This window comes from Hypanus sabinus, chromosome 7, assembly GCF_030144855.1.
Source record: "Hypanus sabinus isolate sHypSab1 chromosome 7, sHypSab1.hap1, whole genome shotgun sequence".
In the NCBI taxonomy this organism is placed as follows: domain Eukaryota; kingdom Metazoa; phylum Chordata; class Chondrichthyes; order Myliobatiformes; family Dasyatidae; genus Hypanus; species Hypanus sabinus.
The window spans coordinates 167,938,830-167,955,547 of NC_082712.1; the positions used below are offsets into that span (position 1 = coordinate 167,938,830).

Below are 16,718 nucleotides of genomic sequence, written 5' to 3' on the forward strand. Positions count from 1 at the left end.
GTTGACATTTCGGGCTGAGACCCTTCGTCAGGACTTTGTGAGTCCTGACGAAGGGTCTTGGCCCCGAAATGTCGACAGTACTACTTCTTATAGATGCTGCCTGGCCTGCTGTGTTCCACCAGTGTTTTGTGTGAGTTGCAAAAGATACTTGTTCAGATTATGTGTGGAGTCATGAAAATAAAATTTTCATTTTATTAGTTGAGCGATACAGTGCAGAGCAGGCCATACTGGTGCTATGAGCCAAGCCAGCGACTCCTGAGACACCTAATAATCCTTAACCTAATCACAGGACAATGTACAATGCCCGATTAACCTACCTGGGGCATCTTTGAACTGTGGGAGGAAACCAGAGCACCTGGGAAACTGTGCATCCCATGGGGAGGATGTTGAGACAGATGGTGCTGGAACTGAACTCTGAACTCAGGAAAGCACTGAACTGTAATAGTGTCATGCTAACAACTATGCTATCGTGGTGCTTGGAGTCACAACATTGACATGTTGAGCAGCTGCAGAATGGTGGAACAGTTTTGTCAAGCACCTTTGCTCTGCCTGTAACAAAAGGCTAGGATCTCCTTGTAGCCATCCAGTTCAATTTGACTTCACATTCACATAATGACACGTTTGTGGCCTGCTCTACTGCCATGATGAGGCAAAACTCCGGTTGGAGGAGCAACCAACCTGCTGGCTTAAACATCATTGCCTCTAAAGTCTGGTCATTTCTCCTCTTTACGCTTCTCTCTTTGTCTTTTCCCATTCGATTTATGCTCTCATCCCTTTCCTTCATTGAGAGGCATTGATTGTGTGGATAGTCAGAGACTTTTCCCCAGGGCTGAAACGGTTGCCACAAGGACTCAGGTTTAAGGTGCTGGCGAGTAGGTACAGGGGAGATGGCAGGGGTGAGTATTTTACTCAGTGGTGAGTGCGTGGAATCAATGGACTGTTGGTAACAGTGGTGGAGGTGGATACGATGGGGTCTTTCAAGAGGCTTTTAGATAGGTACATGGAGCTTAGTGGAGGGCTAAAGTTAAGCCTAGCAATTTCTAAGGTAGGGACATGTTCGGCATGACTTTGTGGGCCGAAGGGTCTGTATTGTGCTGTAGGTTTTCTATCACCTCCTGGTTACCCTCCTCCTTCCTTGTCTCCCATGGTCCACTCTCCTCTTCCTTCAGCCCTTTACCTCTTCTACCTATCCCCTCCGAGCTTCTTATTAAATCACATCTCCCCCACCCAGCCGCTGCCTCCCCCTCACCTGATTTCAACCATCAGCTTGTACTCGTTTCCTCTCCAACCCCCCACCTTCTTGTGACCTCTTCCTTTCCACTCCTGATGAAGGGTCTCAGCCTGAATTGTCAACTGTTTATTTTCCTTCATAGTGAGTCGGGCTGCACCGGAGTTCCTCCAGCATTTTGTGTGTGTCGCTGAAGATTTCCAACATCTGCAGAATCTCTGGTGTCTCTTGTATCTCCACTTTCTTTGACCACACTATACACATGTACATCTTAAATGCACTGTAATGCTTTCCCATTTCAAATTCAAGTTTAATTATCATTGAACCGTACATGAATACAGCCAAATAGAAGAGCATTCCTCTGTAACATGGTACCACCAACGCTTCAGCACAAGGCACATAGAAGATAGCAAGCAAATATGCAGTCACACAAAATAGCACAAGTCCCTGAGTAGCATGTCCTGTAAATTAATGGTTTTTATTGGCAGGATTTTCAGCAGTCTGGATGGAGACTGGAAATGTATGCTTGCAATGCAGCTTGTCATTCCACCAATCAAACACTGGAGGGCAGCACCAACAGAAAGAGCCAGCCCTCGACCTTTATGGACACCGTGTGACAACGGCTCCAGCATCTCTTGGACTGCAGCACCAGGTAAAACTGCAACTTGAGGCCTAATCCTTGCAGCAACCGAGGCCACACAGCACCCCCACCCCCCAGCGTCAGCCATCTCATGAATCAACAAGGAAAATGGACTTGGTGCATTTTACATTATCAATGTAATGATAATTACATTTCTTCTTTTCCTTAAAAGACAAATTCAGATATTCAAATTATTTCAAATGTAATCCCTTGGTGTTTTTTATCTGCTCCATGGAGCATCTCTGGAATTGCATCCTTTTCTAGAGCTAACAGTATTACTTCAGACTGTATTCTAGATCAACCTCTGTAATATGCTCGTCACCACAGTGCAACTCGTCAATGTTCCTTTGTATCTCTCATACGAATTCTGGTTTTGCAGGATGCCTTTTTTTTACCCCATACTATCCTTGACTGTATTTGAATGTCAAATTTGTTATATGGTGTTAACACAGAAACTCTTTCATGTTGCATCAAATGTCTCCCTACTGAGACTTGAATCATAATTTGGTTTTTATCTCAAGTGCTTAATTTCCCTGCTCCTCAAGATTTGGCTGAAGTAAGCTCAATCAAGTCCTGAATCTTTTATGTATTAGGAACACAGTAGGAGTGTAACCCCTTCTGGGATCTGGTTGTCACACAGGAATCTCTTTGCCAGAGGGTGATAAATCTGTAGATCTTATTGCCACAGATGGCTGCAGAGGCCAAGTCACTGGGTATATTTAAAACTGAGGTTGATAGGTTCTTGATAAGTAAAGGTGTCATAGCTTAGGGGAGGAAGGCAGGAGTAATGTGGTTGAGAGGGATAATAAACCAGCCATGATGGAATAGCAGAGCAGATTCAAAGGGCCAAATGGCCAAATTCTGCTCTTGTATCTTATTGTAACCGTTTGAGTGACTGATTGCTTAATGTTTTAAAAATGAATTTGATCTTTATTTATAAAAGAGATATGTTAATGGACATGAGTTAACTCTTAAGGAATCGATTATCAGCAAGGATTTCATGGACTGAATGGTAAGCTGTTGTAACATTCAGTAAACTGTGTCCTCTGTTGACCAACTTAAGCTCATTTTCATAACAGGCCAATACTTTCATTTTCTTTCTTCCATTTTATTTACATTCAGAAAATTACATACATTTATTTTCTAAAGTACTGTACAACTTTCCTTAAAACCACAAGTTACCGCTTTTCCAAAGTGTTGGGTGTGGTGCGTTGCTCGAAACGAACAGAGCACCAGACGACTCCCAGAAAAATTCAGTTACTTTCCATTTGGGGAATTCACTGGGAACAACTTTCTCAGCCACTGCTTTTAATCAGCTCTCTGAAGAAGCTAGAAGTGCGTCATTTAAGCATGTTTCTGAGAATTTTTATATGGCACCCTGATATAGCCTCCTCAAGATTGGGAGTGGGGAGTTCTTGACCCTTGAACACTTGTGTGGCAAATGGTCAATTCAACCCTGGACTGTTGGGAAAAGGAAGGTGGTTGGGGGTGGGGGAGAGGAGGAGGGAGGGATAATGGCAAGGGTGAGGAGTGAATGGATATGATTAGGGAGAATGAAATGGGAGAAGGAGGCAAGGGGGAAGTGAGAAGGAGAGAGAATGGTGGGAAGAATCAAAGGCAAATATATAATGAAAGAGGGAGACAGTGTGATGAGGAAAGAGGTTGAGAGGAAAGGAGAAGTTGGAGGCAGATTCAGGTGAAGACAAAGTGAAAAAGATGAGGGACAGGCAGAATGGGAGAGGTGAAACAAAGGAGTGAACTTGGCTGAAAAAGGGAAATGAACAGTGAAAAGGAAGGGGACAGAGGAAAAAAAAGTGAAATGGATGGAGGGAGAGTGAATCTGCCAGCAAATTTTGCCCTTCTGATCTATATGTGGCATTTAATAGGGAGGGACCTTGAACAGAGAGAAGCTCAGAAGTTGGGGGAAAATGGCATTATTAAAATTGTAAAATAGAACCTAAACTCCATCTCTAGTTGCTGGAACTGTAACCAACACGGGTGAATAGCAAAGGAATTGATGAGTCTTGGTTAATGGGTGTCACCTCTACAGTCATTAACACAACTTTTAATCACTGTTATAATATTTATTTCTCATATAATAATTTGGTTGCCATACAAGTTATTGAGGAGTTGGGAAAGTGCAAGTTACAGGACCTTGTAATGGACTCTAGATGAAGATATATAAATCACAGAAGTTACAGCAACGTTAATAACCTGAACACAAGTCTTTTGCACAAATTATAGTGAGATACATCTTAATGCACTAGCAAAAGAAAATGTAAAAATTAAATTACTATTATTTGTAAAGAAAATGATATTGTAGGCTCATTGATGTAATCATTGCCAGATCAACTGGATAATTTCTGCAGCTGCGATTACAGAAAAGTTCAGTGAATCAGCTATGTAGCTAAATGATAATACCACAAATAAATACTAGGAGCTGGGCAAAGATATAAAACCTGTGAATTAAAATGTTCCCAACAGTCACAGATAATTGTATATGCTGATGTTTAATAGTTTGAAGTGCACTCAAATCTCCCATACATGGGGGTTTCCTCCTATATGTTACACACAATTTACATCTCTTGAGATTTGGTACTGTATACACTATCGTTACACAAACTAAGCATGTAAGATTGCCAGTTCTAATTACAATATGCAACAAAACTGCAGACCTAGAGAGTGAATATGTTAAATGGCGGATAGAATGTGTCATAGGGCCTGATGCTCTGCCGTTGTGGTCAATTTCATTGGCTGCGATCAGCGTCCAGCCATAAGCATAGACTGAAATCACCCACTAATAACCATTGCTCCAAAAAGCAGTCTGATCAAGTTCAACCTGACAGCGCACAATCCAAAATGTACTGCGTGACTATATTCTTCAGATAGCTTACACGCTGTGCCAAGATCCAATTCTTTGGCCTATGACCATGGGAAATAGCAGCTAAAAATGACAAATAGAAACCTCTTTTTTTTGTTTTACACATTTCTAGTAAGCAAAATAGGCTTTCCCTCCCAGCTCAAACAAGCACACCAATCGGCTCTGAAACTGAATATAGATATGGCCCGTTCAGAGACCTCCCAAATGCTCTAGTAAACAATTGTGGTAAATCACCAATACTCCTATGGAAGACGATAAATGGTTAGTTTCAACACCATTTTCACTGTTCCCAAGAATGGCCCTTGACAACAGCTTTGGAAAAAGACGCTCAAACAACAAAAACAAACCTGCATTAACTCTCGAGGAAAGAACTGGACAAATGCTACGACAATTCCCCATCATAAGAGAGCAGTGTGTCAAAATGTGAAAAGTTAAAAGAGCTTCATACTTATTTTTCCCCTCCTCGTGCCATACCGATAAATGATTAGACTGCTCAGCAGAAAGGAAAAAAATAATCAGCTTCACTTCTTGTCCAAAAGGAAAAAGAGGAGTAAAACAGATTTTGCTGCGCATCTTCTAAATTACTGTGATCCTTGTGAAGAAATATTGTACTAGCAAAGATAGAAAGTATATAACACAGCTCTGCTGGTTCAACTACAGTATCTTTAAGACACCTGTCCATGTGAGGTCAATATTAAAAGGTCATTGTTCAAAATATAGATTATGCTGTAGTATATTTACACCGCAAAAGGATCTTCACTCCTGCACTCATCCCAGCACACCAGTGGCACATGGCATTGTGAGAGTGACAAGCCACTGATACTGACAGCCTATTGTGCTTATAAACGTACCAGAGGCTTTAATCGGAAAAATCGTTCATGCTGAGCTTTTTAAAAATATCCCACTGGCACATTATATTCCAGCCAGAGCTAAGGTGAATGTCGGCTGCTGACAAAAATAATGAGAGATCTTTTAGTTACTTTGAAAAGCATTCAAACAACTGTCTATCTATCTGATAGTAGCTGTTTTAAAGCCCGCTCTATATTCATTCGATGTCCGACTCTTGTCACCCCGAGGTCGATTAAGTCCTCCTTCTGAAGTGATGGTAAATGGGTCCCGTCTATTTCATTATCCAAAAATGCATCTTTGTGTTCTCCAAGGTTCAACGTGTCTAGCCAGTCAGCCACATCATGTTTAGTCCATAGGAGGACACCCTTGGATGCAAAAGGTTTGTTCGAGACTGGCTGTTGCAAAGTGGATGGAGAGGGGGACCTACTGCGTCCTGGCTGGGTGCTAAAGTGACCTTCTCCTGGAATCGGTGGACTTTGGAATCCAAAACCGTCAGAAAGAGTAGGTGACAAAGCTGAGGTCGGGAGAGAGGAAGGTCTAGGAACTTGGCCAGCGTCCGTAGGGGAGGCCACGGGACTCGGAGCTCGTTTCAAAATGGTCATGCTGTCAAAATCTGATGTCCGGTTCTGAACCGTGATGGGCTGGCTGCTTCCCGGCCGAATGGTGAAGGTAACAGTTGCGTTCCGTTGTACCCCTGAACTACTGGTCACTCCATCAGGAATCCTGTGGAATAATTAACACAGTAAAGTCAATTTAATTGCATAATCTGTACATCAAAAAGCAAGTAGGATCCTAGAAGTTAGATCATGTAGAAGTGTTTATTTCAATTCTAAATTTTGGGTGCTTTGACCGGCAGTGTAACTACTATCACAAAATTAACTTAGCGAAACAATGTTTTGGTTGGTTACTCATTAAAGACATCTGAATTGACCACTCTGATGGTCGCTATTGGAATCAATTCTAGAATTTTAATTCTTGTATTTTTCTGATCGCTTCTGTCCTACGCTATGCATTTTTATATAATCACCTATTTATGTGTAATTTCTCAGTGAATTTTCCAGTGATTGTAATATAGCTGCTTTTGTATTTTTCAAGATTAGTAATTTTGCAGCAAGTGTTACACCACACGAATCTGGCTATTTTATAGGTTAATTGTTATCACTGGAATGTTGTTATCTTTCTTTTTGGAGCTAGTTTTTGTGTAAAATGACCACAACTTCTTTGTTCTTGTTACAGGTAATAAAATGGCCGCATGTAACAAGTTTCATGTCTCATTCTTGACTTCCAAAGAACCTCTGGATCACAAAATCACAAGTAAAGGGATAGTTTAGTGTATGCCTTGAGAATTAGGGTGTGTGGAGCAGAATTGTTGAATTCTTACCTGTAATCTTTTGCTGATTGAAGTGGGAAAAGTTTAGATGATCTGTCGGTAATCTGTGGAGGATCAGAGGGATCTTGGGGTCCGAGTCCAAAGGACACTCAAGGCTGCTGTGCAGGTTGACTGTGTGGTTAGGAAGGCATACGGTGTATTGGCCTTCATCAACCGTGGAATGAGTTCAAGAGCCAAGACGTAATGTTACAACTATACAGGATCCTGGTCAGACCCCACTTGGAACACTGTGCTCAGTTCTGGTCACCTCACTACAGGAAGGATGTGGAAATTATAGAAAGGATGCAGAAGAGATTTACAAGGTTGTTGCTTGGATTGGGGAACATGCCTTATGAGAATAGGTTGAGTGAACTCGACCTTTTCTCCTTGGAGCGATGGAGAATGAGAGGTGACCTGATAGAGGTGTACAAGATGATGAGAGGCATTGATCGCAAGGATAGATGCTTTTTCCCCACAGCAGAAACGCCTAACACGAGAAGGTACAGTTTTAAGGTGCTTGGAAGTAGGTACAGAGGAGATGTCAGAGGTAAGTTTTTTTACTCAGAGTGGTGAATGCGTGGAATGGGCTGCCAGCGGCAGTGGTGAAGGTGGAAATGATAGAGTCTTTTAAGAGACTCCTGGATAGGTGCCTAGAGCTTAGGGCCATGGGAAACCTAAGGTAATTTCTAAAGTAAATACAGGTTGGGCACAGCATTACGGGCTGAAGGGCCTGTATTGTGCTGTAAGTTTTCTATGTATTTCTACATATACCTGGAGTTTTGATGTGATTTTAAGTCATAGAATACTGCAGCACAGAAACAGCTATTGTGACTAGTTCCATCAAACTGCACTGGACCATAATCCCCCATCCCTCTCCCATCTACTAGAAACGGGCCCTTTGGCCCATGTAGTCCAAAGCCAAACTACTATTCTGCCTTGTTCCATCGACCCCAGGCACCTTCCATCCATGTACTTATCCAAACTTTTCTTAAGTGTTGAAATCGGACTTAGATTCACCACTTCCGCTGACAGCTCGTTCCACAAAAGAAGCAATAACTAATTTCCAAAGACTTTGTCTCAATTTGTCTATACTGTGCATCTGAATCCTTGAAAATTGCTAAAGCTTTGAATCCAACAATCTGCTGGTGTAAGTCATAGTTTTGTGCCTCACATTATGTTCATAAAACAATATAATTCTCTGTGCAAACTCTCTTTGGAGTGTTGCCCTGGAAAATAGTTTGTATTTCTCAGGAGTAACTGTGGTTAGTCACTCCCAGGACAATCTCATTTCCTCATGTCAATGCCAAGTGGACCAGGGACCCCACTGTTAGTCCAAAAGTGACCATCCATTCTTGAACCCTGCTCACATAGAATACTGATACTATACTCTCTGCCTTCCCTGCAATAGCCTGCTCACTTAAGGCCTCTAGAACAACGATTCAGAAAGCTATTTCCCCAACCCTACCCTTCAAATCTCAAATTCGACGATCTCCAAGCCTTTTCTCACCATTGAGCACAACTACTAAGAGTGCTGCAACAAGGCAGCATTCATCAACAGAGACCCCCATCATCCAAGCCATGCTCAATTCTCATCACCGACATCAGGAAGGAGGTACAGGAGTCACCAGATTCAGGAACAGAGGAAGAGCCTGCTACATGGGCTTGCTCTCCATATCGTACTGACTGGGCTTGCATTTCTAGACAGCTAGGATGCAATATCCACGGTCAGCTCTGATGGACCGAGACCTTCACAGTTCCCTTTCATAGTGCACAAACAGTTATTGGCCTTCAACCGTCAAGCTCCTGAACCAGCATGGATTAATTCACTCACTTCAATACTGAATTGATTCCACATCCTATGGACTCACTTTCAAAGATTCTATAGCTCATGTTTTTATTATTATTTACTTAATTACTATTTTGTATTTGCACAGTTTGGTTGTTAGTCTTTGTGTGGTGTTTTTCATTAATTCTATTGTATTTATTTATTCTACTGTGAATGCCTGCAAAAAATGAATCTCAGGGTTGTATATGGTGACATATACACACTTCGATAAATTTATTTTGAACTTTGATCTGTATGAGAAACAGAAAACTTTATTCACTGTGGATCAGATATTCTATAAAGCCACTAACCCTGACCTTGTGTTCACCTGTAAGAACCTACTGCTTTTTATTGAGTATTTTTCTCCACTTAAACAATATTTGAAGTTCAATAAATATATAAATAAATGCAGTGCAATAATTGGGTGTTACGGTTGCATAGCGGTTATCGTAATGCTATTGCAGCACCAGCAACCCAGGTTCAATTCTCCTGCTGTCAGTAAGAAATTTCCATATTCTCCCTGTGACCACAGGGGTTTCCTCCCACACTCCAAAGTACTTAGTTCAGTAGGGTTATGTAGGTGTAAATGGGTGGTGTAGGCTTGTGGGGTCAGGAGGTCCTGTTACCGTGCTGCATCCCTAAATATAAAAAATAATAATCACCATGGGTGACTTTAATCTTCATACAGACTGAATGAATCAAACTGGTGGAGGAACCCCCAAGGATGAGCCCAGAGACTCAAATCAGACAATGTGGAACTAGCCAGGGAACAAATTATTTTAGATCCATTTGTGTGTAATTAGATGGGATAATTAAGACTTTCACAGTAAAAGCTACCCTGGGAGGGAAAAAAAGTGATGGCAGGCTAACATCTTGTATTTAGTTTGACATTGGGAAATTTAAGAAACTGAAGTTGAAGGCCATTTAAGTCATTGAGCTGGCTCTGCCATTCATTAAGATCATGGCTGATATTCTTGGTGCCACACTCTCTCACAAAACAAAATTAGTAGCTCTGCATTGAATAACTCCAACAACTGTGCTTAGGACAGCAGATTTTCTCCATTGATGGGCATGTGAATGAGACTGGGTTTATCACAACAACAATCTGTTAGTTTTGTTAAAAAGTTCAAAGTAAATTTATTAGCAATGTATATATCACTATATACAATCCTGAGATTCATTTTCTTGGGGACATACCCAAAAAATTTCCCTCGGGATCAATAAAGTATGTCTGTGTGTCTAAAATCTGAAGAATAATAATCATAACAGAATCATTGGAAGATCATCTCACTAGGGCATTCAACCAGAGTGCAGAAGACCACAAACTGTGCAAATACAAAAAGATTAAATAACAATAATAAATCAATAAGCAATAAGTATCAAGAATATGAGATGAAGAGTCCTTGAACCGAAGCGGATAACTTCATTTGCCCATCATTGAAATTTCCCACAACCTATGGACTGACATTCAAGGGTCTGGTGGTTAAGGGGTAAAAATTGCACATGAACCTGTGGTACAAGTCCTGAGGCTCCTGGACCGTCTTCCTGATGGCAGCAGTGAGAAGGGAACAGAGCAACAACACAGTCTGATTACTTTGTGATCAAAGTTCAAAGTAAGTGTATTATCAAAGCATGTATATGTCACCTGAGACTCATTTTCTTGCAGGTATTCACGGAAGAACAAAGAAATACAATGAAAAGCTAAGCACAAAGATTGCCAAAGCCAGTGTGCAAAAGAAGGCAAACCGTGCAAATGCAACCAAAAAAAGCAAATAAATAACATTGAGAACGTGAATTGTAGAATTCTTGGAAGTGAACCCATAGGTTGTGAAATCAATTTTGTGTTGAGGTGAGTGAAGTTATCTATGCTGGTTCAGGAGCCCAATAGTTGAAGGTTAATAACTGTTCCTGAACCTGATGGAATGGGACCTGAGGCTCCATCATCTCCTTCCCAAAAGTAGCAGTGACAAGTGAGTGTGGCCTGGATGGTGATGATGGATGACATTTTTTTTTGTGGCAGAGATCTTTGTTGATGTGCTCAATGATGGGGTGGGTTTTTCCTGTGATGAACTGGGCTCTATTCACTACTCTTTGTAGGCCTTCCTGCTTTTGGGCATGGGTGTTTCCATACCTGACCATGATACAATCGGTCAGGACACTCTCCACTGCACATCTATAGAGACGTTTGTCAAAGTCTAGGATGACATGCCCATACTGTGTAAAGTTCTAATAAAGTAGAGGCAATGCTGTGCTTTTTCTGTAATGGCTAGAGTCACTACTCTTTGCTGGGATTCCTTTTCAATTCCCAGTTATTAATTGAATCTAACTTCCTCAGTCATCACAGTGGGATCTGAACTCAAGGCAGTGCAGTCTAATCTTTCATATCTACTTATGAGATAATCAACGATTCCAGCAAACTGGAAACTGAGATTAATAATCCTGTCAAATATACATAAGGTTTTTATGAAATCCAGAGGGATGGGGGCAATTGATAAACGCTAACTGAATCTCTAATTCAAGAATATAAAAATCAACCATCTGAACTTATTTATCTGAGCTCCAGCAACCCAAGTTCAATCCTGATGTTGTGCTGTCACTGCGGAATTTACACGCTCTCCCTGTGACCAGGCAGCTTTCCCCAGCTGCTCCAGTTTCCTCCCAAAGGCATGCAAGTTGATTGGTTAATTGGTTACGACAGATTACACCTAGTGCGCAGGTCAACAGGAGAATCTGGAGGGAAAGATGGGATGAATAAAAGGGCGGAAATGTAAATGGGTGTTTGCTAGTTAGTGCGTGGAAGATCCTTTTCCATGATCTATGACTCTCTAGATTATTAGTATAGGCCCCTGGACTGCTGTTTGCTAACTTAACTACTATCACCCACCTGTTACTCTGGAGGATTCCCTGCAACTTTGCTTCATCTGAATCCGTGGAAGATATTCTAGAAACTTTGGAATTTGGAAGTTAAAAATCAAAACATCCACTCTCTTCCATGTCATCTCCACTGAGGCATTTGGATGCAGATTATCTAGGGAATTTTGGAAGAACACTATTGTATTTCCCCTACTCAGTGAAGCACAGATCCTCTGAAGGGCCTTCTAAGTGAAAGCCACAAAGTTCACCAAAAGTCAATGTGGTATCAGAAGGTATGAAGGATGGTGACCACCATTCCTTTAATGTTGACTGTAGAACCTGGGCCAGTATATTTTCTGTTTTATGAAGTGTCCAAAACAATCATCTGTTCCCAGAAGTGAGCAAAACTAACAATCTGCTGGAGGAACCCAGTGTGTTGAGAAGTGTCTATGGTGGAAAGGATTTGTCAGCAACTTAAACACAAGAGATTCTGCAGATGCTGGAAATCCAGAGTAACATACACAAAATGCTGATGGGACTCAGCAGGTCAGGCAATACCTGTGGAGAGGAGTAGAGATGAGAAAGGAAGGGGGAAGAAGGTGGGAGGAGGGGAAAGAATACAATCTGGTAAATGGTGAGGGGGTAAGTGCGTGGGTGGGGGAACTGAAATGAAGTGAAAAGCTGGAAGGTGATAGGTTGTAAAGGTAGAGGGCTGAAGAAGAAGGAACCTGATAGGAGAGCAGAATGGACCGTGGAAGAAAGGGATGGAGGCAGGACATCTGAGTGAGGTGATAAGCAGGTGAGGAGAAGAGAAAGGGCAAGAGGGGAAAGGAACTATCGATGTTTTAAGTTAAAACCTTGCTTCATTTGCTGACAGTAGAGAGGAAATATGGAAGTATGAGATCAGGAGGAGAGTGATGAGAAAGGAGTCCTTAGTAACTTAAATACCACAGCATCTTGTCACCTTGACAACTCCCTGCAACTCAGGGTGACAAGTGGGGTAAAGTACTGATGAAGTCCTGACAAGTTGGGTGAGTCCTGAGGCCCAAAATGGCGACTACTCATTCCTCTTCTATTGATGCTGCCTGATTTGTTGAAATCTCCAGCAATCTGTGTGTGTTGCTAAGCAGTCCACAGTGATTGATGGTCCCGTGTCCTTGGTTCTAGAAATGAGTTTGATCACAAACTTCCCCCCACCTTGAAAGGATGAGACAAGTGCCTTTGAAAATAAATCAGCCGGGGTTCTGAAGTGCGGCGGGGGGGGAGGGGCATGGGTGCAAGATGACGTGGATATGCACCACAATATACTGCAAAATATTACCAAAAAATAAACTGCAACTACCACCAAAATATGACACCTTACTGCCCTATTGTCCTGTTTATTATTTACTGTAATGCCTGCACTGTTTTGTGCACTTTACGCAGTCCTGCGTAGGTCTGTAGTCTAGTGTAGCTTTCTCTGTGTTGTTTTTTTTTACGTAGTTCAGTCTAGTTTTTGTACTGTGTCATGTAACACCATGGTCCTGAAAAACATTGTCTCATTTTTACTATGTATTGTACCAGCAGTTATGGTCAAAATGACAATAAAAGTGACTTGACTTGACTTGATATTTGCATCCAGGGGAGCCATATCAGCATCCTTAAAAATACTGAGCAAATGCATCAAAGTTCAAAGTAAAGCTTTTATCAAGTCGACGTCACAATATATAACCCTGAAGTTCATTTTCTTGATGGTATACTCAATAAATCTGTAGATGAATAACCATAATAGAATCAATAAAAAACCATGTTCAACCAGAGAGCAGGAGGTAACAAACTGTGCAAATACAAAAAGAAGAAATAATAATGATAATTAAATAGGCAATAAGTATTGAGAACCTAAAATGAAAAGTCTACAAAAGTGAGTCCATTGTTTATAGGAACATTTCAATGATGGGGCAAGTAAAGTTGAGTGAAGTTATCCCCTTTGGATCAAGAGTCTGATGGTTGAGGGGTAGCAACTGTTACTAAACCTCATGATCTGAGTCCTGAGGCTCTTGCACCTTCGTCTTGATGGCAACGGGTCCTGGGAGGTGGTGGTTCCTGATGATGGATGCTGCTTTCCAGTGACAGCGTTTTGTGTAGATGTGCTCGATGGTTGGGAGGGGCTTTTCCTGTGATGGACTGGGCCATATGTGGGTACTTTTGTCTCGACATTTGTGCACGGTTACTCAGGCTTGTGGCCAATGCACGTGGCCCTGTAGTAGAATGTAAGAGATTGTTCTGCATTTCCAGTTCCTTGAATGCTATGCATTACAGGTTAGCAATAAAAATAATAACTTTTGGCATTATGTAATGAACTCAAAGCACAGCACCACATGTGGAAATAACATACTGCTTTTTATTAGATGCTTATTAGCAGTGAAACTACCTGCAAAATTGATTTGGGGTTTTTAAAACGTTTTTGTAAAACTGTGTTTACTGCCAAAATAAATGCATTTATAAAAATAATCCATGTTTTTGAGGCTGATTTATAGACACGCTTTCTGCAAACATCAATCACAAAAGCAAATACTATTTTAACAATGAAGGCAACTATGACAAAGTGAATTCAGAGTTTTTGCCTGCACTTAATAACAGTGTGTTTTGTCCTGTATTAATCAGGCCTCCATTACTCACTGGATTCAAGGTTGCGGAGTCCATTAGTTGCTAAGCAACTGCTGATTCAGCAGCCGGAATACTACATCTCCCCACAGAACTGAAAAAATTCCTATACGGTATGTTTGCAATTATTCCATGTTCTTTCTCCGGGCTGTGTGTCAGTTTTATTACTTTACACTTCCTATTCTGATCAATATAGTTTAATTTAATTCTTAATCTATTTGGCAGAGGAACTTGAAAGGTGAGGGATTTTAGATGCAAAGTTAGACTGGAGCACTTGTTCTCTCTCCCTCAAGAGAAAGAAGTCTGAAAGGAGATTGGACAGAGGTATGCAAGATCATAACCAGGTGAGATTAACTAAGCAAAGGGAGCTTGCTTCTGTTGTCCATGATGCAAGGACCGGAGCACTTTGGTGTATTATTTAGGGCAGAAGACATGAAGGGGATGTGAGAAAATACTTCTCATGCCCCAAGAGAACAGTGATCAGGAAGTGACCATCTAGCTTTTGCAAGCCAAGATAAAAAAAAAACACAAGTTCTGGAAATAAAAACACTCAGCCACTTGCATTGGGTCTTGTTATAACAATGCAGTGGGAGATGGGAGGTTATAAAATTATGGTAGGCATAGACAGAATAAAGATTTATCTGGTCGGTCATGTTGTCTGCATGGATTTTAGTAAGGCGTTTGACAAGGTTTCGCTGGTCAAGAAGTAGTAAATCGGATTAGACTTTGGCTTTGTGGGAGAAGCCAGAGAGTGGTCGTAGGGTCTATGACTCATGGTGTGCCACAGGGATCAGTGCTGGGTCAGTTGTTGCTTGTCATCTATATCAATGATCTAGATGATAATATGGTTAAATGGATAAACAGATCTGCAGGTGACACCAAGGCTGGGGGTGTACTGGACAGTGAGGAAGGTTATTGGGGCTTGCAGAAAGATCGACGTCAACTAGAAAACCGGGCTGAAAAATGGCAGATGGAATTTAACACAGGCAAGTGTGAGGTTTTGCTCTTTGGTAGGACCAATCATGGTGGATCTTACATATTGAATGGTAGGGCGCTGAGGAGTGTGGTAGAACAAAGTGATCTGGGAATGCAGCTCCATAATTCATTGGAAGTTGTGTCATAGGTAGATAGTGTAAAGAAAAGCTTTAGGCGCATTGGCTTTCATTAATCAACATACTGAGTACAGAAGATAGAATGTTGAAGTTGTGTAAGATGTTGGCGAGGCCTAATTTGGAGTATTGTGTGCAGTTTGGTCACCTACCTACGGGAAAGATGTAACAAGGATGAAAGAGTGCAGAGAAAACTTACAAAGATGTTGCCGGGTCTGGAGGATCTGAGTTATAAGGAAAGATTGAATAGATCAGAACTGTATTACTTGGAACGTAGATGATTGAGAGGAGATTTGATAGAGGTATACAAAATTATGAAGGGTATAGATAGGGCAAATGCAAACAGGCTTTTTCCACTGAGGTTGGGTGGGACAACATCTAGAGGTCATAGGCTAAGGGTATTGAAAGGTGAAAAGTTTAAGGGGTACATGAGGGGAAACTTATTTACTCAGGGTCACGAGAGTGTGGAATGAGCTGCCAGCGCAAGTGGTTGCACGCGAGCTCGATTTCAATGTTTAAGAGAAGTTTTGGCATGCATTAGATATGCCAAAAGGGCTGTTTCTGTGCTGTACTTCTCTATGACTCTATTAATTCTATTTCTCACATCTACATCAATACAAAACATGAAACGGGTTGCTTCACGTCAATGAGCAACACAGTGCAATACTGCCGCCACTCTTCTGATGCAAACATGGCAAGCCCACAACTTACAAACCATAACCAGTACATCGCTGGAGTGTAGGAGGGAACTGGAGCACCTGGAGGAAAGCCATATGGCCATACTTAGAACATACAAATTCCTCACTCTCAGGGGCAGGAATTGAAGATCGCTGTTGCTGTGACATCTGGCGCCAACTGCTACTCCATTGTGCCACCTGAATAGACATCTGGCATCTTTTTTCCTGGGTTAGAAATGTCTAACACCAGTGGGCATGCATTTAAGGTGAGAGGGGGAAAGTTAAAAAAGACGTGCAGGGAGGATCTTGTACAGAGAGTAGTGAGTGCTTGAAATGTGTTGTCATGAATGGCAGTGGAGGCAGATATGACAAAGTAACACACATAAAATGCTGGTGAAACTCAGGAGATAGGCAACATCTATGGAGAAGAATAAAGAATTGATGTTTCAGACTGAGACACTTCATCAGGACATCAGGCCTTGGTCCAAAACATCAATTCTTAATCCTCTCCATGGATGCTGCCTGTCCAGCTAAGTTCCTTCAACATTTTGTGTGTGTTGCTCTGGATTTCTAGCATCTGCAGAATCTCTTGTGTTCAGATACAACAGAGGTATTTAAGAGGCTCTTAGATAGGCACATGAATA

The 16,718-nt window shown here is 41.5% G+C and overlaps 1 protein-coding gene across 3 annotated transcripts in view; it reads right to left on the reverse strand.

Moving 5' to 3' along the window:
- Positions 1-3,345: 3,345 nt before the first annotated feature.
- Positions 3,346-16,718, reverse strand: part of shank2b (SH3 and multiple ankyrin repeat domains 2b) — a 1,221,224-nt gene continuing 1,207,851 nt past the window's right edge. For all 3 annotated transcript variants that reach the window (XM_059976077.1, XM_059976076.1, XM_059976075.1), the window contains one exon: positions 3,346-6,321. In XM_059976077.1, the coding sequence (XP_059832060.1) occupies positions 5,754-6,321 (568 nt within the window). In that variant the 3' untranslated portion in view covers positions 3,346-5,753. The remainder of the gene's footprint in view (positions 6,322-16,718) is intronic.